Source organism: Sceloporus undulatus, chromosome 3, assembly GCF_019175285.1.
Source record: "Sceloporus undulatus isolate JIND9_A2432 ecotype Alabama chromosome 3, SceUnd_v1.1, whole genome shotgun sequence".
Classification (NCBI taxonomy): Eukaryota; Metazoa; Chordata; class Lepidosauria; order Squamata; family Phrynosomatidae; genus Sceloporus; species Sceloporus undulatus.
Window position 1 is genome coordinate 156,752,604 of NC_056524.1, and position 22,680 is coordinate 156,775,283.

The 22,680-nt window shown below is 42.0% G+C and overlaps 3 protein-coding genes and 1 long non-coding RNA gene across 16 annotated transcripts in view; 2 read left to right on the forward strand and 2 right to left on the reverse strand.

Annotated features, from left to right (window-relative positions):
• The window catches only part of DYDC1 (DPY30 domain containing 1), an 11,071-nt gene extending 6,418 nt beyond the window's left edge, over positions 1 to 4,653 (reverse strand). For 2 of the 6 annotated variants that reach the window (XM_042458204.1, XM_042458199.1), the window contains exons 1-3: positions 2,777 to 2,944; positions 2,349 to 2,540; positions 355 to 477 (exon numbers count right to left, since the gene is read on the reverse strand). In XM_042458204.1, coding sequence (XP_042314138.1) covers positions 355 to 477; positions 2,349 to 2,495 — 270 coding nt within the window. In that variant the 5' untranslated portion in view covers positions 2,496 to 2,540; positions 2,777 to 2,944. The other 4 variants (XM_042458201.1, XM_042458203.1, XM_042458202.1 and 1 more) reach the window with 4 other exon arrangements.
• The window catches only part of LOC121925718 (DPY30 domain-containing protein 1-like), a 24,022-nt gene extending 10,723 nt beyond the window's left edge, over positions 1 to 13,299 (forward strand). For 2 of the 7 annotated variants that reach the window (XM_042458208.1, XM_042458207.1), the window contains 3 exons: positions 10,497 to 10,719; positions 10,844 to 10,966; positions 12,711 to 13,299. In XM_042458208.1, coding sequence (XP_042314142.1) covers positions 10,567 to 10,719; positions 10,844 to 10,966; positions 12,711 to 12,716 — 282 coding nt within the window. In that variant the 5' untranslated portion in view covers positions 10,497 to 10,566 and the 3' untranslated portion in view covers positions 12,717 to 13,299. Of the gene's footprint in view, positions 1 to 6,535; positions 6,736 to 8,940; positions 9,031 to 9,063; positions 9,083 to 10,493; positions 10,720 to 10,843; positions 10,967 to 12,710 lie in introns of those variants that run through there. The other 5 variants (XM_042458211.1, XM_042458206.1, XM_042458205.1 and 2 more) reach the window with 5 other exon arrangements.
• A 2,377-nt stretch (positions 13,300 to 15,676) lies between these two features.
• LOC121926765 lies at positions 15,677 to 16,658 on the reverse strand. Its single transcript, XR_006103084.1, has 2 exons — positions 16,391 to 16,658; positions 15,677 to 16,074 (listed from the first exon to the last, which is right to left on the reverse strand). It is a non-coding gene; the product is annotated as an uncharacterized LOC121926765 (long non-coding RNA).
• A 730-nt stretch (positions 16,659 to 17,388) lies between these two features.
• Positions 17,389 to 21,536, forward strand: EXOSC3 (exosome component 3). Of its 2 annotated transcripts, none has more exons than XM_042461157.1 (4): positions 17,389 to 17,671; positions 18,334 to 18,483; positions 20,337 to 20,488; positions 21,225 to 21,536. In XM_042461157.1, the coding sequence occupies exons 1-4, from the start codon at positions 17,399 to 17,401 to the stop codon at positions 21,424 to 21,426; spliced, it is 777 nt and encodes a 258-aa protein (XP_042317091.1). In that variant the 5' UTR covers positions 17,389 to 17,398; the 3' UTR covers positions 21,427 to 21,536. The 2 variants fall into 2 exon arrangements, with proteins under 2 accessions (XP_042317091.1, XP_042317093.1); XM_042461159.1 differs by having other exon boundaries at positions 21,218 to 21,420.
• Positions 21,537 to 22,680: the final 1,144 nt, after the last annotated feature.

Here is a 22,680-nt window from a genome sequence, read left to right on the forward strand (position 1 = left end):
AGCAAGGAGAATTTCAAATATGGAGTCACAACTCCCATTCTCACTGCAATCACAATAGTTAATGAAAATGCACCATATGACTGCTAATATTGCAACTATCATGGCAGTGACATTTGGCACCTGAGGACTAATACTACACTTGAACTTAGCCGAAAGGCTGAGAAGCGATACCTAAGGACTAATAAGAATGCAGCATGATTGGAAGTGCATTGACAGGTCTTTCCATCAATGAAAAGGGATGCCCTTCAGAGACACAGCAGCTCTGGGTCCAAGGCAACGTCATATGATAAGTATTGCCAGAGGCACTATTTTCTAAGTGTAATTGCAGTTTAAAAGCCACATATGTTTTCTTACCTGCCTCTCTTCTTCAAGCTTCTGCTGAAATAAAAGTTCTTCTTCTTTCATTTTTTCTAACATTTCCATCTCTTTTAGGGCTTCCTCACGTTCTCGCTCCAGTTCTTCCCTTTCCATTTTCCTCTAGAAATGCAATTTTTTTTTAAAAGGTGAGGAAAAGATGAAATTTCACATTTTGTCTTCGCCTTGAGTAGCAGAAATGTCCAGAGACAGGCTTTATTAGAATGGTCAAATCAACTGTCTTATGTAGTGAGACTAATGGATACTTAAAAATTACAATATTACAATGTCTTCTCGGAAGAGGTGAGCCTCACTGAATTCTATGGGATTTATTCCCAGAGAAATATTTACAGTATTACAATTTTAACAGAGTTTATGTAAAATCTGTTTTGTCTACAATACACAAGTAGGGCAATGTATAGTGGAGATCAGAAATATCCAATGAGATTCAATTTAAAAAATAATAATCTTATGATATTGTAGGAGTTGTTAATTTATTAATATGAATTAGACAAGTAGAATATATCTGAAATTCAAATGTTTTTATTTTGCACCTTCTGAATATCTTACAATTGTACTGTCCCTTTCTTTTCTTTTTAATAGCCTGAAAAAGGCCATAAAAGTCTAAACCGGGTGAAATGCATTGGGATTTTCCAGCAGATAACCCCCTCCTCAGTTTTGAGACAGACACCAAAACAAACATAGTGCAAGCTTTTAAGGTATCATCAGTTTTCCAAAAGCAATTGCATAGTGGATTTCATTGAGAATCCTTATTTCTTAGCTTGAAAACTTAGGCGGGATACAAACTGCCATATAGTACGTCTTCTATACATACTAGGGTTAGGAAGGGGCGGTGCTTCCACACACCCCTAACCCTAGTACGTATAAAATACGTACAACATGGCGGCGCCCCTTCCACATGGGGGCCGCCATGTTTACGTACTGGACGCATAGCGTCCAGACATGTCGCGGCACCTATGACATTGCGAATGCGCCAGCAGCGCCTCCCGACGTCATAAAGGCGCCGCAAAAAGAAGCTCCAAAATGGAGCTTCTTTTTTGCTCTGTGCGGGAGCCACGCGATTTGGCTGCTGCCGCTCCCGCACGGAGCAAATGGCACCGTCGGGAGACCACCGCCACAAAGCGGCGGTCTGTATCCCACCATAACTTCTTCTAGATTTTTTTTCCTAACCTAACCAAAACTGCTAAAATTCATTCTCCTCAAACCTTTTACCTGTTCATTCCAGAAGATTAAGAATAAATCCAGATTCTCATGAAGAATCTTCCCAACAAGGCAGTTGTCCTGATAGAAACTGAATAATGCTTAGCCCTGACATCTTTATGATACAATACCTCTATAATGATCACTTCTTCAGTTTAGTATTAGAAGTGCCAATGGGATTGTGTGTGGATTGAGACCTACTTCAGACCTCTAAATTGAAAGTATTAGAGGTGTCATTAGTGGCTCAACAAACACCTGTCCATTTCATAAGCATCATGTATTCACCAGTCACCTAACATGGATAACAGGATAACATAACGTATGTGCTTGTGCTTTCAAATCACCAGTCAAATTACGGTGACCTCATGAATTTCATTGGGTTTTTGTAGGCAAGGAATATTTGCAGAGGTAGTTTTGCCAGTTCCTTCCTCTGAAATATAACTTACAGGACCTGGTATTCAATTATGGTCTCCCATCCAAGTACAAACCAGGGCTGGCCCTGCTTAGCCCCCAAGATATGACAGAATCTGGTGCCTCTGATATACTTTGACTTGACTGGATAACACAATACTATTTTCATAACATATTCAGGGAGTAGACATTTGTGCTTCTTATATAGTGCTGGACTACAACTTCTGCCAGCCCTGGGGATCATAAGCAAAGATGAGAAGTGGTGTAAATAAGAACTGCCAATATCTGGAGAGCCACATATTGATTACTGCTGAATAATCTTTGAAGCTTCTAACTATAGTGAATACGGAAGCAGGTCTCACCTGTAGTTCCTCAATCATGTTCTTCTTATATTTGTAAATCCAGAATGCCAAGTATTGTATTGGGTCTGCAGGACGGTGCTCTGCCACCTCAGCGAGACCCTCTGATAAGCATTTGCCTAGGCATTTTTTGAGGTATGCAGTCTCCATTTCGTGTTCCCAAAGTGTGCGTTCTAGGGGTTAATGTTTATGGATCTAAAATGGAGAAAAAACAACATTTTGAATCAAAAATTCCCATTACATATCCTTTTCCTTTTTCTTTCTTCTTCTTTTTAAAATAAACTTACTATATGCTTCTTTGAGGACCTTTTTGGATCAAAAAGCTCCCTAAATACTTAATAAATAAGTGACAGAGAAGAGAGGGAGGGAAAAGAGAATTTTGATAGGAGAAGGAAGGAATATACATTAAATCATTTCTTTTTAGAACTTACAAGTTGTAATTATTCCAGAATTATTTTATCAAAGTACTCATTTTAATGCTACTGGTCCTGAAGTATTCCTGTTTAAGAACTATTAAAATAAACAATAGGTGGGTAGTAAAACAAAAGTAAGACATCAGCAGAGGCTATAATGTTGTAGCTATGTCACTGACAGGATTTGCAAACCTTCTAGTAAATTACAACAATGCATACGGCTGTGTCGTGAGCAGTGTCCTGTTGCCCAATGGGAGTTTCCATTGCATAATGAGTCCCATAACATTCTGATGGCCATTGTGCAATGGGACACATGTCATAACAGCCATGCTTTTGGGTCTGTTTGCCCATTGGTCGTGGAGAAGTAGGAAAGTCTCTGCTGTCCTCTTCAGAAACTGAGCATTGCACAACTTTGCAATTCACTTTCAGCTGATCCTAAATCAGTGTTGCTGCTGCTGCTGCTGCTGTTGTGTAAGCCTTCAAGTCATTTCTGACCCATGGCAACCATAAGATGAACTAATCACCTTTTTTTAAGGGAGGGCATAATTTGTTCAGAGGGAGTTTTGCTCTTGCCTTCCTTGGAGGCTGAGAGAGTGCAACTTGCCCAAGATCACCCAGTGGATTTCCATGGGTGCCAAGAGGGGATTTGAACGCTAGTCTCCTAGGCCACATTCACACTAGAGTTTTTGTTCAGGGAAGATTCGATGATGCAATACCAAATCAAAGTTCCCACTACACTTACTCTGATCAAATCTCTATGTGGCAATTTAACCCTGTTGAAGTTCACATTACTATTTGTATCAATTTAAAATGTAGCCAAATTTCAATTGTTCTTGGCTTTTTTAAAAAAACTGTCAATCAAATGATGTGCATCTATGTCACACTGTTTGGATGAATCCACACACACACACATACACACACACACACACACACCGTCAGCCTTGGAGGATGGCAATGGCAAACCCCTTAGCAAGAAACCCTGGGCTAGGATAGCCTTGAGGGGAGTCACATTCTCTCAGCCAAAAAATCCCTGTGGGTTTAAATGTCGGGTATAAGTGCAATATAATATGTGTGCAAGAGCTTTAGTTTGCACCAACTTGGGAGCAGAGTCTGTTGTCGTTTTATTTCTTGGGAAACAATTAAAAAATGACCCCTAACCCCCAGCCCCACTGATAGGGTTGTTTGTTTCAAAATGTCAAGCAAATCATGCACACCTTTGTCATACTGATGGTGCGCGGATTTAAAGGTGCTGTGTACTGCAGCCATGTAAAAGTAACGATGTGCATAAACTGTCAAATTTTATTTATTTATTTATTAAAATGTACACTGTCTAATGATGTTCCCAAGAGAACCCCCTCCCTGGCTTTGGCTGGCAGGGAGAGAGCAAAGGGTGGGCATGAGCTGCCCCCTGCACATTAACACCTCCCTTCCTGTGCTCCAAATTGAATGGACAATAAGTTGCCATTGGCAGTTCTTTTGAAAAGATGTGCTCAAATCCCCAGAGTTTGGGTCAGGAAAAACTAGGGCAAGTGTGAACGACCCCCTTTTAAACTGGTTTGTAAACTGGTTTATAATGTAGTGTCACCCCCTAGAGTCCTAGTCCAATACTCAGACTACACCACACCATGAAGGACACCATACATTGGGATTAACTGAACCCACAATGACTTTACCTTGCCAGAGATTGGTGTATGAAGCATCCCTCAGTTGGATTCTCTCATTCCAGATTCCAGATGCCTGTTCAAATGAGAAGCCAACTGTCATATCACTATGGGAGTTGTACAATAACATGGAAAGAGTACTTATTGAAACACAGACTTACTCCTGTACAAAAAGGTTTAATCCTGACACAAGGAGGAACAAATGCTGCCTTCTTCAGTATAGCTTCTTCAGTGGAGAATATGCAAAGAAGCAGTTAAATCTGGATGCTTCCGTTTGGTATCCTAGCAACGGACCACTGTTTTATCTCTAAGCAGCCATCTCCCTGAAGATCTTGTATCTCCCTCTCCCCTTGGACAAGACATTCCTCCTACCTTTACTTTGTGTGCTTTTAAATGTTAAAGGAGTGGCAAGATTTAACTTCATAAATACTGAGTTGAAATGTTTCTGCTTGGGTTGATGTTGTTGTTATGTACCTTCAAGTCATTTCTGATTTATGGCAATCCTAAAGTGAACCTTTCATGGGGTTTCCTGGGGCTGAGATGGTGTGACTCACCCAAGGTCACCCAGTGGGCTTCTATGGCGGAACAAGGAACCAGATTCCGATCTCCAAAGTCCAAGTCCTACATTCAAACCACTACACCACAACACCATGCTGGCTCTGGTTGGATACGCTGGTTGGATACCTGCATAAAATAAGTGTCCTTTTCTTTTCTTTTTTTGGTGACTGTAATACTGGAAAAGAACCATTCAGCTAACCCTTGAGCTCCTGTTTCAGTGTGATGTTTGCTTGCTGTTGTTAGCTGCTGTCACTTAAAGTGCTAGGTTACCAAGATGGCACCCACAAATTAATATATAATAGGGGAATTTAAATAGCTCAGATGAATAGCAGCAAGAGGACTCCAGATAACTTCAAAGAGTTGGGATCTCGCCTTTGTCTAGTGGTTATGAAAAACTAGAACTCTAGAGTACTAAGTACAATGTAGTTTTATTGATTAACAGCAAAGGGGAAAATCAAGATTCATGCCATTAACATTCACACACACACACACACACACACACAAAATTAAAGGTAGTAGCTTGTAGCAAGGTTGAAGAAGGCAATACCTTACCAGTCCAGATGTGAATCTCCAATCAGGGGAAGATGGAAATGACAGTGGCACAACAAGGCGGCCTAAAACATGGCAGCCTGTGTTGTGGGTTCAGTATGAAATCTGGCAGCATTTCTGCACAATTTCAGACTGAGCCAACATGTGAATGCCCAGGAAGGCTTTTTACAGAGTTGTGAGGCAGTTGGGCGGATTTTCCAAAAATGGGATTCCTACCTGGCTGATGCTTTTAACTTCAGAGTTACAAAACGAATATTTTTGTCTGATGGCAGTGACATTGATTTAATCGAGTAGGAATAAGATCAGGACAACCCCAAGGAGGTTGGGATAGGAATCAGGTGTGGGAAAATATAGCAGAAATATTAGCTTAATGATTTAGGCTTGACAAACATCTGTGACCTTCAAGAGGAAATGTACATAGCAGGGGGTACAAAGCAGCAATATTCACAGCCATAAAGTTACAATCGTCCTTGCCACATGCCCTCAGGTCTGTGACCAGTCAGAAGTTTACTTAAAGGTCATCTGAGCTTTCCAGGTTCATGATTATGGCTTCTCTGTAACTGTTATTATAATAAAACATAACAAAATATTTGTACTCCAAAATAATAGGGGGTTTGCAGGGGTGCTAACACTGCCCTCAAGTCAACTTAAACTCATGGCGACCCCATGGATGAGACATCTCCAAATCCCCTTGTCCTCAACCTCTCTGCTCAGGTCCTGTAAGTTCAGGCCCATGTCTTCCTTGATCAAGTCTAACCATCTGACATGTGGTCTTGCTCTCTTTCTACTGCCTTCCACTTTTTCTAGCATCATTGTCTTTTCTAATGATTCATTTATCCGCATGATGCAGCCAAAGTACAACAGCCTCAGTTTAATCCCTTGGCTTCCAGAAAGAGTTCCAACTTGATCTGTTCTAGAACCCATTTGTTTGTCTTCTTGGGTCTCCATGGTATCGTCATCACTCTTCTCCAGCACCAGTTCTCAAACAAGTTGATTTTCTTCCTGTCTGCTTTTTTTCACTGCCCAGTCCTCACATTCATACATGGTGATGGGGAATACAATGACTTGGACTGTCTTCACTTTAGTGTTCAGAGTTATGTTTTCACATTTTATGATGTTATTTGGTTCTTCCATAGCTGGCCTTCCTATTCCCAATCCTCTTCTTATTTCCTGACTGCAGTTTCCATTTTGATCAACATTTGAACCAAGGTATGGGAACTCTTTGATTATTTCAAGTTTCTCGTTGTTGTTGTTGTTGTTGTTGTTATTCACCATTAATTTGACCTTGGCCCTTTCCTTCTTGATCTTCTTATGTAATCACTCCAGGTCTTTATTTGTGGTAATAAATCTTGAAAAGAAAAATTTACCTGGATCACCCCAAGACCCTGCAAAAGGGAAGGGGATGTGCTGAATTACCATTGCCAGAAGAAGGGAAATGGGTTCCCTCAGCTTGTATTTGGGAACAGGGATCACCAAGAGAGAGAGAGAGAGAGACTAGGATGCATCTTACCAATGGCAAGGATGGTAAATGTGGAAGCTGGTTAAAGGCAACAATGGACAGTCTTTATGTTTAGATCTGGGTATACAATTTAGTGTTTGTTCAGTGTTTTTGTGACCTTGGGTTCTGGATATCATGATTTTATAATTACACAATTAATTACAGTCGTATTGTATTCGGTTTGTCTTGTTGGTGATTGTTATTTGCTGTCAAGTTGGATTCAGTATGTAGTAACTGTGGGGTTCAACAGACCGCCCCTTTGGAGCAGCCTGCAGCCATCCCTTTCCTTGCTGGATTGGGGCAGCGGCAACTACTGGCTGTGATCTCCTTTTTGCGCCGTGGAAAAGGCACCCTAGCTGCCAGGGTGGCGGCTTCCCACTGCTTCTTTGGTGCAGAGCATATAAATGCTGTGCCAAAGGCATGGCATGATGCCATCCGCCTGCTCAGGTCTTGCAAACTCACAACCGTGACTTCTGTTTTTGAATTAATCCACATGTAATGTCTTTCTCTTTCCTCCTGCCTTCCGCTTTGTTGCACATTATCACCTTTTCCAATGGGTCAAGTCATCTCATGGTATGCCCAAAGTACAACAGCCACAGTTTAGTCATCCTGGCGTCTAGGGAATGTTCGGGCTTGATTTGTTCTAGGACCCATTTGTTACTCTTTTTGGCAGCAGCTTTATTCCTGCAGTGTGGCACCACTCTTGTCTGTTCTTCTTTGTTAATAACGTTTGCTGTTTCGACCACACTCTGGTGTTGCTTGGGCATTCATTTCATCTGTGAAATTTTGGAGGGTCTGCCATTGAAGAAGCTGAGTGTTGCATGAAACTACAAATCGTAGGGTTCTGTAGGAGGCAGCCAAGGAAGTTAAAGTGCTGGTGGTCGTTAAGCAGGGGGACCAGACGTCCTCCTTTTACAGGACCTGTCCTACATTTCACATTTTGTCCAGGAGGGATTTCAAAATGTCCTCCATTTTGAGCATAAGAAGCATGAATTTATAGAGATTTTTTTAGCTTCAGTTTTGTCATGTCCTACATTTTTTTCTGGGTCGTTCTCCATTTTGTGTGCCTTGTCCTCTTTTGCAGTTGTGGCACTCTGGCTTCAGGTTGACTCCTAGCAGCCCTGTCATAGGGTTTCCTTGACAATATTTATTCAGAGGAGGTTGGCTTTTTCCTTTTTGTTAGGCTGAGAAAATGTGACCATTGCCTTATTCCCTATCTGTTTCCATGGCCTAGCAGAATCCAAACTGGCCCCCCAGAGCGCTCATCTAACCCTCAAAGCACTACACCAGCCTGGCTCTCATTATTAAAGTGATATTGGCTGTAGGTTTGTGAGACATTGAGCCTTCTCTGCTAGAGAAGACTGGTGCCACAAGTGAGAAGTCCAGAAGCTCACTCCTGAGCTGTTGTTGTTGTGTGTTTTCAAGTCATTTCCAACTTATGGAGGCCCTGTAATGGGAGTTTTCTTGCCAAGATTTGTTCAGAGTTCATTTGCCATTTCCATCCCCTGAGGCTGAGAGAGTGTGACTCCACAGGTTTCCATGGCCAAGCATGAATTCGAACCCTGCTCCCCTGAGTCATAGATTGGAGAAACAATCCAATTTGACCCCACTTTAACTGCCATGGCTCAGTGCTATGGAATCCTGGGATTTGTAGGTTGTTGTGGCACCAGAGAGCTCTCTCTCTCTCTGACAGAAAAGATTATCTCCCGAAAATACAATTCCCAGAATCCCACAGCATTGAGTCAGGGCACTTAAAACGACGTCAGCCTGGAGTATTTCTGCAGAGCTGATGATGTAGCCAGGCTCTTCGCTCTTGCGCACTGTCTAGCATTGCCCGCCTAAGCCAATTAGATCGCCGCAAGAGCTCTCGGCTATTGTGACGTAAACTTGGGAGGGAGCGGCGGGGAGGGGGAAGCGTCCGGTTGCTAGGCAACGGTGCGGGTTCTTGTCTTGGTGTCTCGCGCCCAGGTGGAACTCTTCAGATTCGAGTTTTGCAAACCACTGCAGTAAGTGCGGGAGGAAGGGAATAGGGCTGGGTGCAAAACCTAGGAAAAACAGGTGTGTGTGTGTGTTTGGTTGTATTCTTTGAAAACTTTTAAGTTGTATTTCTTCTGAATCAGTTTTGAGTGCTGGGAGACTTTGGCTGCATCGGCACTGGAGAAATAATCCGGTTTGATCCCATTTAAACTGCCATGGCTCAAGGCTAGGGAATTCTGGGAATGGTAGTTTGTTGTGGCACCAGAGCAAATATCCTCCTCCATAATATGGCTTGCATAGAATCCTGTTTAAATGTTTGTAGGTCCACCCTTTGTCATGCCATTTTTGGGACATCATGAAGGCGGTATCATGGTGTCGGGTGATGAGCACAAAATCATCCCACACATTCCCACAAGACCTGCTTTTTATAAGAGCTTGCCTGAGGAGCACTTGGTCCGGAATTTAAATATATCCATTAAAACATAAAATACAACTTAAGTCCAAAAAGGAAGAGATCTGGAGATGCCAAAAGATTGCATCATCATTTTTATTATTATCAATATTATTATTATTGGTCCCCTTGGAGACAATGCTATACAATGTACTGTACAAATATGAACACACTGATTGGTCTCTCCCTGCCATTCCTCCCTGCTCATATTCTCCCATTTGCCTCTTATATTTGCTTCCCTATAAGGTGGAATCACCTGTTAGCTAATAGTAATAAATAATAAAAGTGTTATTTATATCCCGCGTCTCTGTTACGAAACAACCGAAGCGGCTTACAATTAAAATACCGTTCAGAAAGGCCTGCCGGAAGAGATCCATCTTGACAGCCTTGTCGAAGCTAAGCTGGTTATGTGACCGATCTCTGGCAGGCCGTTCCACAATCTGAGAGCAGTTAAAGAGAAGGTCCTCTGGAAAGTTGCAGTCAGTCTGGTCTTTATAGGCTGCAATAAATTCTTCCCAGAAGACCTGAGTGCGCAGGGTGGATTATATGGAAGAAGGCGATCCTGTAAATAAGTTGGACCCAAGCCATGTAGGGCTTTAAAGGTCATAACCAACACCTTGTACTGTGCCTGGAAACGAATGGGCAGCCAGTGGCGTGATTTAAGAATAGGTGTTATATGGTCACTCCTAGTTCTTCCGGTGATCAACATGGCTGCCATATTCTGTACTAACTGAAGTTTCCGGCACAAGGGTAGCCCCATGTAGAGCGCGTTGCAGAAATCTGTAGAGAGCAATGCAGAAATCTGTTAGTTGATCTGTTTGACAGAAAGAGGAGCACAGCTTGTAACTAATGTGCATGTAGTGGCTCCAGCTGCTTTGGCTCTTATATTTTCTTCATGTAACATTGGAGGGGGGGAGTGTGCTTTGAAAGTGCAATAAACATCCATTACAGCTTTATCTCTGTAAGTACCGTGAAGACAGCCCATCATTTGAGAGCAAATTCTTTCTCAGAAACAAGCTTCAAAAGATTTTATTTTATTAGCAGGAAAGGCACATTAATGGAATATAGTCAGAGAGAATCCCGTGCATAATACTGGTGCAGAACATCATTCAAGATGGGAATGGATGTTGAATACCTCAAGAAGTGCATGGGAAAGTGCTTGGTGGAGGGACTTACTGAAGTGGCAGACCGCCAGCCAGTGGATCCAATCAGTTTTCTGGCATACTGGATTTACAACTACAAAGAAAAAATAAATGAAGAAGAAAAGGTGAGACACCCCTTTTTATTTTATTTTTTAAAAAGCCAATATTGCACAAACCACTCTCAAAGTGATGGAGTTTTTGTTCGTCTTCCCATCCCTCTCAATTTTCCTGTGTGTTGGGCTTTTGTAGACGAAGATAGAGAGAGCCCAGCTGGAAAGTGAAAACGAAAATGCCCTTGTAGAATTGGAAAGGAGAGAAAAACTGAAAGCAGAAGAACGCCTGGTTGCCCAGAAATTTGAAGAACAGCAGAAGGTCTGAATCTTATCAATCCAGAAAATATGCAGCGGTAGCTGTGTTGGCTATTTAGCCAATTCAAACAAAATTCCACCAAACAGTGATACCTTTGTTGGCCAACCAAAATGCATCAAATATATTGTGGCCAACCAAAATCCACAAATATATTATGCATTTCGGTTGGCCAGTAAAGGTATCACTGTTTGGTGGAAATCTGTTTGAATCTTTTCAAGTTTAAGTTGAAACCTGTCTTTTCAAACCAATATTCATTAGACCACTGGAAGAACTGAGTGCAACTCCAAGTTAGAGCAAACGCCAAAAGCAGATCAGTACAGTGGGCCCTTGCCTTACGCGGGGATCCGTTCCAGATCCCTCCGCGTAAGGCGAATTCCGCCTATGCTCAAGCCACATTGTAAACAATGGGGCTCGTGCACAGTGGTGCGGCGGCGCGCGGGGCGCACGTGCCCATTCAATTGAATGGGATGCGCTGCCCCTTCTGCCCCGTGCGCGCCCTGCGACTTGAGCGCGTATGCTCAAGCCGCGTAAAGTGTGCCCGCGTATGGCGCGGGTGCGCTGTATTTCCATTGTAGTCAGTGATCACTGACTTTTGAACAAGATCGCTGAGATACCATCTTGATAATTAATTTTTGTGAATGAAATTACAGTGTTTATTTTATCATGATCAGTACAGTCAGAAAATATTAGAGCAAAATTAACTGGGGAAGCACCCTCAGAGGAAGGCAATGGAAAGCCTCCTCTGAACAAACCTTGGCGGGTTAGAGACCGCCGAAAAGCGGTGGCCTGCACCCGCCCCTTTCCCAGCCGGATCGGGGCCTCAGTGGCTAGAGCAGCAGCCACTGAGGCCCCGATTTGCCGCTTTCCAGGCTGCGGGGAAGTGGCAAAAGGCCCCTTCCCCGCAGCCTGGAAAGGGGTGTCCTTGGGGCTTCAAGCCCCAAGGACACCCCGCGGCGGTGGGGAGGAGGCCTCTTTGTCCTCTGTGTCGCTGGGCGCAGCCGTCTGAAGGCTGCGCTCAGCGACACAAACGGCAATAGGAGCTCCTTTTCGGAGCTCCTTTTGCAGCCGGGGAAGGGGCGCACTATGCGCCCTGGCACGGCGTGACAACGTCACGTCCACGCCGCCCCGTATAGAGGCTGTACGGTTGTGACGTCGTAATGGCGGTGGCTGTGTGGAACGACCACCACCATTTTGTGTGCGCTCTGCGCATGCTAGGGTTGGGGGCATCCGGAAAGGACACCCCTTTCTAACCCTAGCACGCACGGAGCGCACACTTTTAGGCCCATTTGTAACTGGCCCTTGTAAAGAAAACCCTGTGATAAGTTCGCCTAAGGGTCACCATAAGTCCGAAACAATTTGAAAGCACACAGTAACAAGAATGGTGCACAGAGTCTGTTGAAGATGGAAAATAATAATGGAACTGATATTCATGAAGAGTGTGCCAAGTCTAACACCGCATGCTAGTTAGGCTGGAACCTGATGGTGAATTTGAACCATCAAATGTGAGTTTGTGAATGAAAAGATCCTTTTCTTTATACCAGGATTGGACAGTATAAATGAGTGTTTCCTACATTCCCTCGAGGACTTTGCAGTTATACAAAATAATTTATTGTTAATTTAGAACGGTAAAAGTTCACACACTTAAAAAGTTTGTGCACATTTCTTTTTTAAAATTTTATTTCAAAAAGGAGTTTACCATGATTGTATGTCTCATGCTGATGTGTATGAAATGCATTTTCATTAACAGAAGTAAAATAACAAGAAATAGTCAACGTTCCTGGAGAATCTGAAACCAGTGCATCAAAGCAGGCATTTGAAGATAAGCTGAATCAAAGTGACCGGAATGTGATAAAGACTGTGTTGAATGTTAAAAAATAATACTGCAGATGACGAACACTTGTGCCGTTATTTTTAGTTTAGGTCTTAATTAGATCTAACAGCACAAGATTTCTCAATTTACTTGGAGGTAAGTTCCCCTGAGTTAAAGAGGGCTTTGACCCAACACATTGTGCAGAGGAGTGTAAGGCTTCTTCCAAAATGCTTCTAGAGATGACTTTTTCGTTCACTAGCATCCACCCTTGTTCCGATTTCCATTTTGGAGGCCAAACTTACAGATGTTTTTTGACAGGCTGGGAGGAAGTTCTGAGGCAGGCTTCTCTGCTTTCCCTTTTTTTGTATTGCTGCTCAGGCATGTTCAGTACAGGATTCAGGAGGCAGCTGCTGTTTACCTGTTGGTAAACAGCAGAATCCCACTCTTTTCCCGCTGAAGATTTGTTTGTTGCAGTTTACTGCAGACATGTTGCTGAATGCTGACAGCAAAATGTTTCACATGCAGCTAAAAAAAATCCAACTAGATGGCGAATGAGGAAGAAAAGGGACTAGGAGCATAAAAAGCCTTCATAAAAAGGAGCTTCACAAGCAGTGGTGTGTGTGTGTGAGTCATTTCTGACATGCTCTGGCCCTAAGGTTAACCTATAATGGGGTTTTCTTGGCAGGGTTTGTTTAGAGGGTATTTGCCCATGCCTTCATCTAAGGCTGAATGAGTGTGACTTAGACAGGGTCTCCCAGTTGGTTACCATGGCCAAATGGGGATTTTTGAGCCTTGGTCTCTCAGTGTCCTAGTCCAACACTCAAAACATTACTCTGGCAAGGGCTTCATTAACTAAGGCATGCCTATACAGTCAATTTTCAAGTGGTTTGGAAGGGTCACATGAGAAGCACATGCCACACTCCTCTCTGACCATAAGGTCTCCCCAAGCAAGTTTGCTATCAAATATAAACTGGTTCTCCATCTTTTGAAGGTTCTTTCATACTTACAAAATAGTGTTTGTAACATTTCCCTTCTTCTGAAATCACAGTCTCCTTCAGAAAGGGATTTGTCCTTAGTCTTGTGTTGCTCAGCAAAGTGCCATGTTACATCGATAGTGCTGTATTAAAATACAGATACACAATGTAGTCTAGGGTTTCCATTATTCTCATTCTTTATAAGAGAATTGACTGGCCTCTCATTTTGATGTGAAATGTTTGCAACTGTAACTGTGACTTATGTTATCTGTTTGTAATATGACCTTCAGTGTTGCTAGGAAGAATAAAAATGAGTGTCTTTAGCAAAGTATAAATATCAATGCATTTATCTCTTATTTCTCTTCTGCTAAATCTTTCATAGAAATGTCAAGGACTATTGCACTATCACTCATAAGCAATGAAATATTACTGGTGCAAATGATACTGACAAGTTTTGGAGTAACAACCATTAAATCCAGTGAAATATGCTTTCAATTAACCATAAGAGTTGTAATTCAGTAGCCACTAACACTACCATAGTCCAACAAACTTTAGTGAAAATAAAATGCAAACAAGAGCTTGTATAATAATAATAATAATAATAATAATAATAATATAGCAAGCTTATGCAAACCATTTTGCTTTTGAGCTTTGCAGTGGTCAGACCTTGAAAAAGTTACTTTTGAACTACAATTACTACAGTTTATAAAAGTAACTACAAATGTTACTTTTGAACTCTTATCTAGCATGCTGGTTACATTGCCATGATGGTTAGGGGATTTAAAGAATCAAAGTCCAAAAAAGTAACTCTTCCAAGCTGTAGGACTAGTAAACTTTGAATGACAGTTTTATAAGGCTTTGCTTGTGATCCTCAAAAGATGTACTGTAACTCAGTGCAATGGAAAGTGATGGACTCCGACAAGATTCCACAAAATGAAACAACTGTATCCAATGGGCACAATTTTATTGCTAATCAAAGGCACATTGGAAAGAAGTAACTGTCACTCCTCCACATCACATAATCTGAGAAGTACTACTCTAATGTACTATACAAAAACCTTTGGCTAGCACTTATTTTTGTGTCTCCTGCCAACCAGATGGTGTCGCCACTGCTTAATAAACCAGGACCAAAGTAGTCATGCCCTTGTCTTCTTTCATTCCTGTTAAAATAAGAAACTTTACGTCAAAAAGTGAAAGCTTACAGAAACCTGTTAAAATGTTTTAACAGCAATTGGCTTGGGTACATTGCAAAAGTGGGCCACTCATGCATGATGTGTGTATACGTTACTGAAGTGTGGTTTCTACTAATGGTAATATAGAACTTGCTTCAGTTGTGGGATTCTGTGGTGAATAGATCGGCTTTCTTGGAAGACTTTGAGGAGCATCTGCTTTGCAATAGGACATTAGGGAAAAGATAACAAGCTCTTGGCCTCTCCAGTGGGAAGGCGGTCCAATAATTGGTGGGATGAGACAAGAGACCTTGGTCAAACACCTTCAGAAAGACATTGAAAGTCATATAGAGTACTGTACGCTAAAGTCCAAAACAAAATGCAGAAATAATCCAGTTTGAAACTCGTGTTAATTGTCCTGGCTCAGTGCTAGGGAATCCTGAGAATTGTAGTTTATTGTGGCACTAGAGCTTTCTGACAGAGAAGGCTAAATGTCTCACAAAACTTCAGTTCCCATGATTTCCTAGCACTGAGCCAGGGCAGTTAAAGTTGTCTCAAACTGCAGTATGCTTTGGGCCTAAGTAGTAGTATCTCTGTATGTGTTTTTAACCTTGATTCTGGCGACCATGTTCAATGTCAGACCTCTAAGAAAGTGAGAGTGTATTTGACCTGATGGAAATACTTTGCCACAAAACAGTAAGAACTAAACTGCTCCAGTCGCAAAGATGAATATAAAAGGATTTCTCACGATGCACAGATGTGTGTTAACTGGTTTTATTCAAAGCCCCTGCCAAATAGACGAACATGAGCAAAACTGTTTCATACCAAAAGGGAAAACATCATACAAAGGCGTTCAACAGCCCATTGGTAAACTCATTGTTTCATGTCTTGTTCCTTTCTGCACATCCAAGGTGGGCTGCGGGGATTTCTCCATCTGGAGAAATCACTTGAACTGTTTAGTTTTGGCACTAATTTTTGGTCTTAATGAGTAAGTGCTGTGAAATATTTTGCAGCGCTTGTTTTCTATGCTTGATTTGTGGACCTCTCATGAAGTTGTATTCAGCCAGCTTATCCTGGGATGTTGAAGACTATACTGTACACTCGTCCTTCCACATTCGCTGAGATTAGAGGCACAGGATCTCCATGGATGTGGAAAAACTGCAAATAACAAAAACACGACGTTTATACACATCTCTAGGAATCTCTAGCTCCTCCAGTGCAACTCCGTGGTCAACATCTGCCAGACACTGACCAGAGAATTGCACTGGAGGAGCTACAAACGCCTAGTAGAGCATTCTCTCTAGGAATCTAGATCTTTTAGCGCAACTTTTAGTTAAAGTTGAGCATAGAGTTGCGCTGGAGGACCTAGATTTTCCTAGAGAGAACATATTAATCAAATCCATGAATAATCAAATGTGCAAATATCAGAGCCGCAAATATGGAGGGATGAGCATAATGACATTTAAATGCTTACATTTCTAGATGACTGAAGACTGCCAAAGCAGTCAAATGCAGCGCCGGTCCTTCTTGCAGCGATGCGCATGTGCAAAACCTACAAAGTATGTTGCTTGTGCCACAAATATTTTTTATCCATTTGCAAAATTTGATCAATTCAAGACTAGATGGCTTTTTTTTTGTAAAGGAAGGCTGCAGCCTTTTACACAGGTTTATTATTATTATTATTATGGTATTTATACCCCACCCTTCAGCCCTAAAGGCTATCAGAGCGGCTTACAATGATTATTTTTTAATTAGACGGTTCCTTGCCTTCAGGCTTACAATCTCAGGGAATAGTGGTTTGAGTGCTGGACTAGGACCTAGTCCAACACTCAAACCACTACTCCTGAGGCTGAGAGAGTGTGACTTGCTCACTGGCTCAGCCATGGAAACCCACTTGGGCAAGAAGTCACACTCTCTCAGCCTCAGGGGAAGGCCATGGCAACCCCCCTCTTAAGGAACCTAACCATAAAACCCCATGGTAGGGTCGCCACAAGTCAGACTCAGAAATGACTTGAAGGCTCACAACCATTTCACTATAAAAAAAATAAACTCTGTGCCTCTTGCAGTGCATACAAAACACAGGACAAGAGGTCTCTCGTGCGCATGCGCAGAGGAGTGCCTCCAGCCACACTGGAAAAAAGGGAACCTGGCTTGGACCACGTGGACGGTCGCGCTTTCATCGTTTCAACCATAGGAAATGGAGGACGCCTCCCAAACTGCCACTCTAGCAACCCAAACTCTATGATCTACTGCTGCCTGATGAGAAAAGACCATAGAAAATAGAGACCCCGCCCCAAACAGCCACTCTAGCAACCCATAGTCTATGATCTGCCTGAGAACTGAGGGAAAGGACCATAGAAAATGGAGAACCCCCTCAAAACTGCCACTCTAGCAACCCAAACTCTATGGTCTGATGCGGCCCGCGAACGGAAAAGCCCTGCGCATGCGCAGCTGAGTTTTCGCGAGGTGAGAACGGGCGGCCATGGCGGTTGGCGGCGCGTGCTCGGCCGGGGAGCGGGTCGGGCGGGTGGTGCTGCCTGGGGAGGCGCTGCTCTTGCCGGGCCACGGCGAGGCTGACGCGGGGGAGCGGCTTCGCCTGGCCACCAACGGGCCTCAGAAGGGGAGGCTGGTTTGCGGGCCGGGGCTGAGGCGCGGCGGGGAGGGCCTGCTGGTGACCAAGTGCGGGGTGCTTCGCTATCGCGGATCCGGAAGTGGTTCCGGGGGAGTCTACTGGGTGGACTCCCAGCAGAGGCGGGTAAGGAAGGCAGGGCGCATGCGTGGATGTGCAGGAGTCCAGGAAGGGAGGGGGGAGGAGTGCGCATGCGTGGATGTGCAGGAGTCCAGGAAGGGAGGGGAGGAGTGCGCATGCGTGGATGTGCAGGAGTCCAGGAATTGAGGGGAGGGGAGTGCGCATGCGTGGGTGTGCAGGAGTCTAGGGTAGACAGTGTGTATATGTGTATTTAACTACTGTATATATAATGTGTGTGTGTATATATATACACACACTTGTCCCAAAGGCAGGATGTATGTTCTTGTCCTGCTCCTGCAGTCTTTCTCCTGCTCTCTTCATACTTGAATGAAATGTAATCATTTCAAAGTAATATATATATGGTGTCCATGTAATAATAAACCATTTTATATCTCTGCATCAAATCAACAGCGTAAGCTCTAAGATCTATAACAGTCTGAATTGATACATCCGTGGCATGCTGATATTCAGATATTCTTGCTAAGGCATGAGTATATTGGAAACACTTATAGTAGAGTTAATTGTGTGAAAAAATAATAGTATTAACAGCTGCAGTTGAGTGATGGCAAGTTTTGTGAGCGGAGTGTGTTGCAGAGCGTCAGTATGTTTGTTTAGTAAGAAAAACTGATTAGCCTTTTTTAAACAATTATTATTATTTTAATCCCTAGTATATACCAGTCAAGGGGGATCACGTGATCGGCATAGTGACTGCCAAAGCTGGGGACATATTCAAAGTGGATGTTGGAGGAAGCGAGCAGGCGTCTCTCTCCTTCTTGGCATTTGAAGGCGCAACCAAAAGGAATAGGCCAAATGTACAGGTGAGAAGACTGAAATGTGATTGATAACTGTGATTGAAGCTTGTAGTCCTATGTACGTGCTTATTTCTTTCACTCAGTATGACTTATTTCTTAGTAAGCGTGCATAGGATTACGTTGCTAAGCTAACATTAATGTTCAAAGTAAGAATGTTGAGTCATAATAAGACTTTGTAAAAATGCCACTGTATGAACACGCCTAAGTAGATTGTATACACCTTGAGCAAAGTTAAATTCCTTCATATATTTCTCTTTCTGTCGATCTGTTCTTGCCAAGAGATCCTGACGTTTGGAAGAGGCATGTGGTAACAAAATTTCCCACTCCCATGCTTTGATAGCCAAGAGTAACAATAGTTTTTTAAGTATGTTGGCTTTTTGGATACATTTTACAAATGCAGGGCAAATTTGGATGTCACACTAATCCAGAATTAGGGTTTACTGTGAACAAGATTGGTGCAGGCCGGTGCATGTTGCTCGATCAGTGCCACTGATCAAACAGGAATGGCTAAGCAAACCACAGACCTTTTGTCTGCGGCTTATTCATCATCGCATCCAAACCTGGCGGGCAGTCTTCTTAAGAGAGAAGCTAGATTGCCAGATTCAAGTGCCATAATATATAAACCATAGTGGTTTATTCAGCCACTCCTGTTCCTAGTGGGAGTGATTAGGTAGCATGAATGAGCATGCTGCCTCATTCATGGTAAATCAGATTTTGCAAGAGATCCAGCTTATAGTCACATGTCAGATGAACCACAAAATTTGATAGTTGAGAATATCTGATGTATTGCATCTGATTATGATATTGAGCTGAGGTGGTAGTATGCTTCAGAGAAAAGCTCTGAAATCAGCTGAAACGTCTTTAATCAGTTGCCAAAAGAAAAAGCTTTTAGAACAATATTTCTTAGACGTGATGGTTTCAAATACCTATTTCAGCAGTTGTCACTTACCTCTATATCTTCGTAATAAGAGAGCTGGAAATAAAGTTTGTTGGCCTGGTTGTGACTCTGACCATGTTTAAATGTTGCTTGCACAAGTTCTGCTCTTATGAGCTTCCCCTCCACAATCTCTGTTTTCATGAGAGAGATAAAATCTTCTAGGAACTGACCACTTTTCTCCTTGACATCCATACTGAAGGATCTTTCACATGTCCTAACTACTGTAGTGTTAATTAAATCAAGATATCTACCCATGGCTTGATAGCATTTGATGTGTCAGTTGACTGGTATGCCAACCCCTAAAACTCATGACTTCTGTTGTCCTGTTGTATGCGAACAACCTGTAAGTACATAGCTGGCCAAAACAATTTCCTGATAAAATTCTTAACCAGTAATGTAATGTGTTTTCCAACCCTGGTGAGATAGCTGCCCTCTCACCAAAGATCAGTTACACAGAAGAGAGTCACTAGGCACAGCCAGTCTTGCTTATCTTTCAGTGCTTGTCACATCAAAACACAATCTCTTTAAAATTCTTTCTAAACAGGCATTTGTAATACCCATCAAGAAGAAATTGTAGAGGAGTTAAGTCCACATTGCGGTGATTATTGTTTTTCCCATGTTCTGTTCTCATTACTATGTACATACAGTGGGTCCTCCCCATACGTGGGACATCCGTCACCCTCCCCTGCGTGTATGGGGAAAACACGTACGCTCAAACCCCATTTGTTTTAATGGGGGAGCATACCCGTGTGCGATGCAGCGCATGTGCCATGGGCGCATGCACCATTATATTTCCTGCAGCTTAACCTTCCACGTGTACGCACTGTATATCCATAATAAATAGAATACAACAGCTATTATAAAATCTCACATAAATGGATAGATTGTTCTGAATGGTAATTGCCTTTTTTTTTGTTGTTAGGTGGGAGACCTTATTTACGGACAGTTCATCGTTGCCAATAAAGACATGGAACCTGAGATGGTCTGTATAGATAGCAGTGGCCGGGCAAATGGAATGGGAGTGATTGGACAAGATGGCTTCTTATTCAAAGTATCACTAGGCCTGATCAGAAAGTAAGTGTGGTAAAAATCTTAGCAGCATATTGTTATCATCTTGCCCTACAAAAACTGGTCATTTCCCCATCATGTCCTTCTTTAGCTTAAATAATCATACAAGCAATAACCAGGTGGTTCAACTGTGATGCTGACAAACAGTAAGCTCATTCCCCGTATTTATTGTGCACCAAATTCCTTGTTAAGACATCTTTATTGGCTGCTTGTCCTTTTCTGGGCACAATTGAAAAGACTGGCTGTGATCTGTAAAGCCTTATACATATGGGGTATAGGCCATTCCAAAGGGCCATATTTCCCCATATGAGCTTTCTTGGGTGGAAGAACATCCAAGGAAGCCTTTCTCTTAGTCCTGTGATCCTCACTGGTATATCTGGTGGGGACAGAAGAGCGTTTTCTTGGTGGCAGCTCCCAATCTGTTTCAGAACTCCTCCCAGCAAGCAAAGAGGTTTTATTTTTATTTATTTATTTATTTAGAAAAGAGGTTTTATTTTGATTTGTATTTGTGTTTTAATTATGTTGTGAACTGCCTTGAGTTCTGATATGAGGATAAAGCAAGGATATAAAACAATAGAAATGATTGGTGACATTTTTTGGGGGGGGGGGGAGCCTAAGTAAAGGCATTCCAGCTCCTAGATTTTCATTATATAGTAATTTGGGTCTCAATAGTTTGAAACATGGTGTTTTTAACCCAAAGAAAATACTGACTGTCCTTTCCTTACTTGTATTTTGGTTTAAGACTCTTAGCTCCAGACTGCGAAATCATCCAGGATTTGGGACAACTATATCCATTTGAGTTGGTGTTAGGAATGAATGGAAGAATTTGGGTGAAAGCCAGAACAATTCAACAGACTTTAATTGTGGCAAATGTCCTGGAAGCCTGTGAACACATGACTGCAGAACAGAGGAAACAAGCAGTTGCCAAATTGTCAGAAAACTAAAGGGAGAAACAAACTCACTCATTTTATATTTTGTGTGGAAATTATAGAATATGAAGACAAAAATATATATATTTTGTATTTTGTATTTAAGACAATAAACATTAACAGTTCTGGTGTCTTTTTATTCTTTGTCTTTCAACATTGTCTCAGTTGGGACTGCTTGAGTCACAAGCATCAAACTATGACTTAAATTAGATTTTTATAGAGCTGTCCACACCACTGACTCCATTCTGTTTATGTTGTGGTTAGTCTGCTAGTTCATTTTCTGTGGTTTGCTGGTCAATGTATATGTTCAGGAGTAAGTTTCTGAATTCATTGGTATTTACACCCAATTACAGTTGTGAAGTTTTCCCACTCATGGAACTACTCCCATTAGCCAAATAGGGAGGGGATGATTTCCCCATTCTTAAAAATTTAGCTTTTACAAATAGCGATAGACCAAGAGCAAATGTAGAGGAGGGCGTTTCTGTAAGGAGAAGATGAGGAGAAACTCCAGCTGTGTGCATGTGTATATTTGGAAGGGAGCTTAACTACCAGTTTACTTTAATCCAGATTCAATTATACTTAGAGTAAACCTACTGTAATCAATGTCAATGAGTCATGAGAAGTGAATTTAGGGGTTGTCTTTAAGTATGACTAAGCTGTGGTTGAGTCCATTGTCTTTTGCTGAAATATTTCATGAATATGTCAGAAATAAAATAACAGTTCTCTCAAGCAAGAAACATATCCATGACCTTACAAAGAACTGATAGTGCTATACATAACCTTCAAGGAAAGAGTTCCTAGCTGACTATACCTGCTCTTACATAACAGACATTTGACTTTCTTTTGACCCATAAATGTATTATAGTTTTAAGAGTATCTCACCAATTCCTTTGTGAGGTGCTCAGGATTCAACAAACAAAATTAGCAATATGTTAAAATATTTTGAATTTTAAATATCAAATTGAATAAAAATAGTTTGTGACAGTTTTAAACATAGACTGAAATACAGAGTATTCACATTTTGTTAGAGAAAAGACTTAATCTAGAACCCTTCTGATGCTAATTTGTACACATAGCTTCACTGGAAGTGCTCAAATTAGGATTAGAGATTTCCATTTCAAGCTATTATAAGATGTTCCATATGCCTATTTCGGTCTGATATAATATTGCCATTTATTGCTTTCTTCAGTGCATATGGAGGATGTCAACTCATAGCTGGGAGCAACCCCCATTGGCTAACCCTTCTCCCAGTCTGCCTCTTATCTGTTT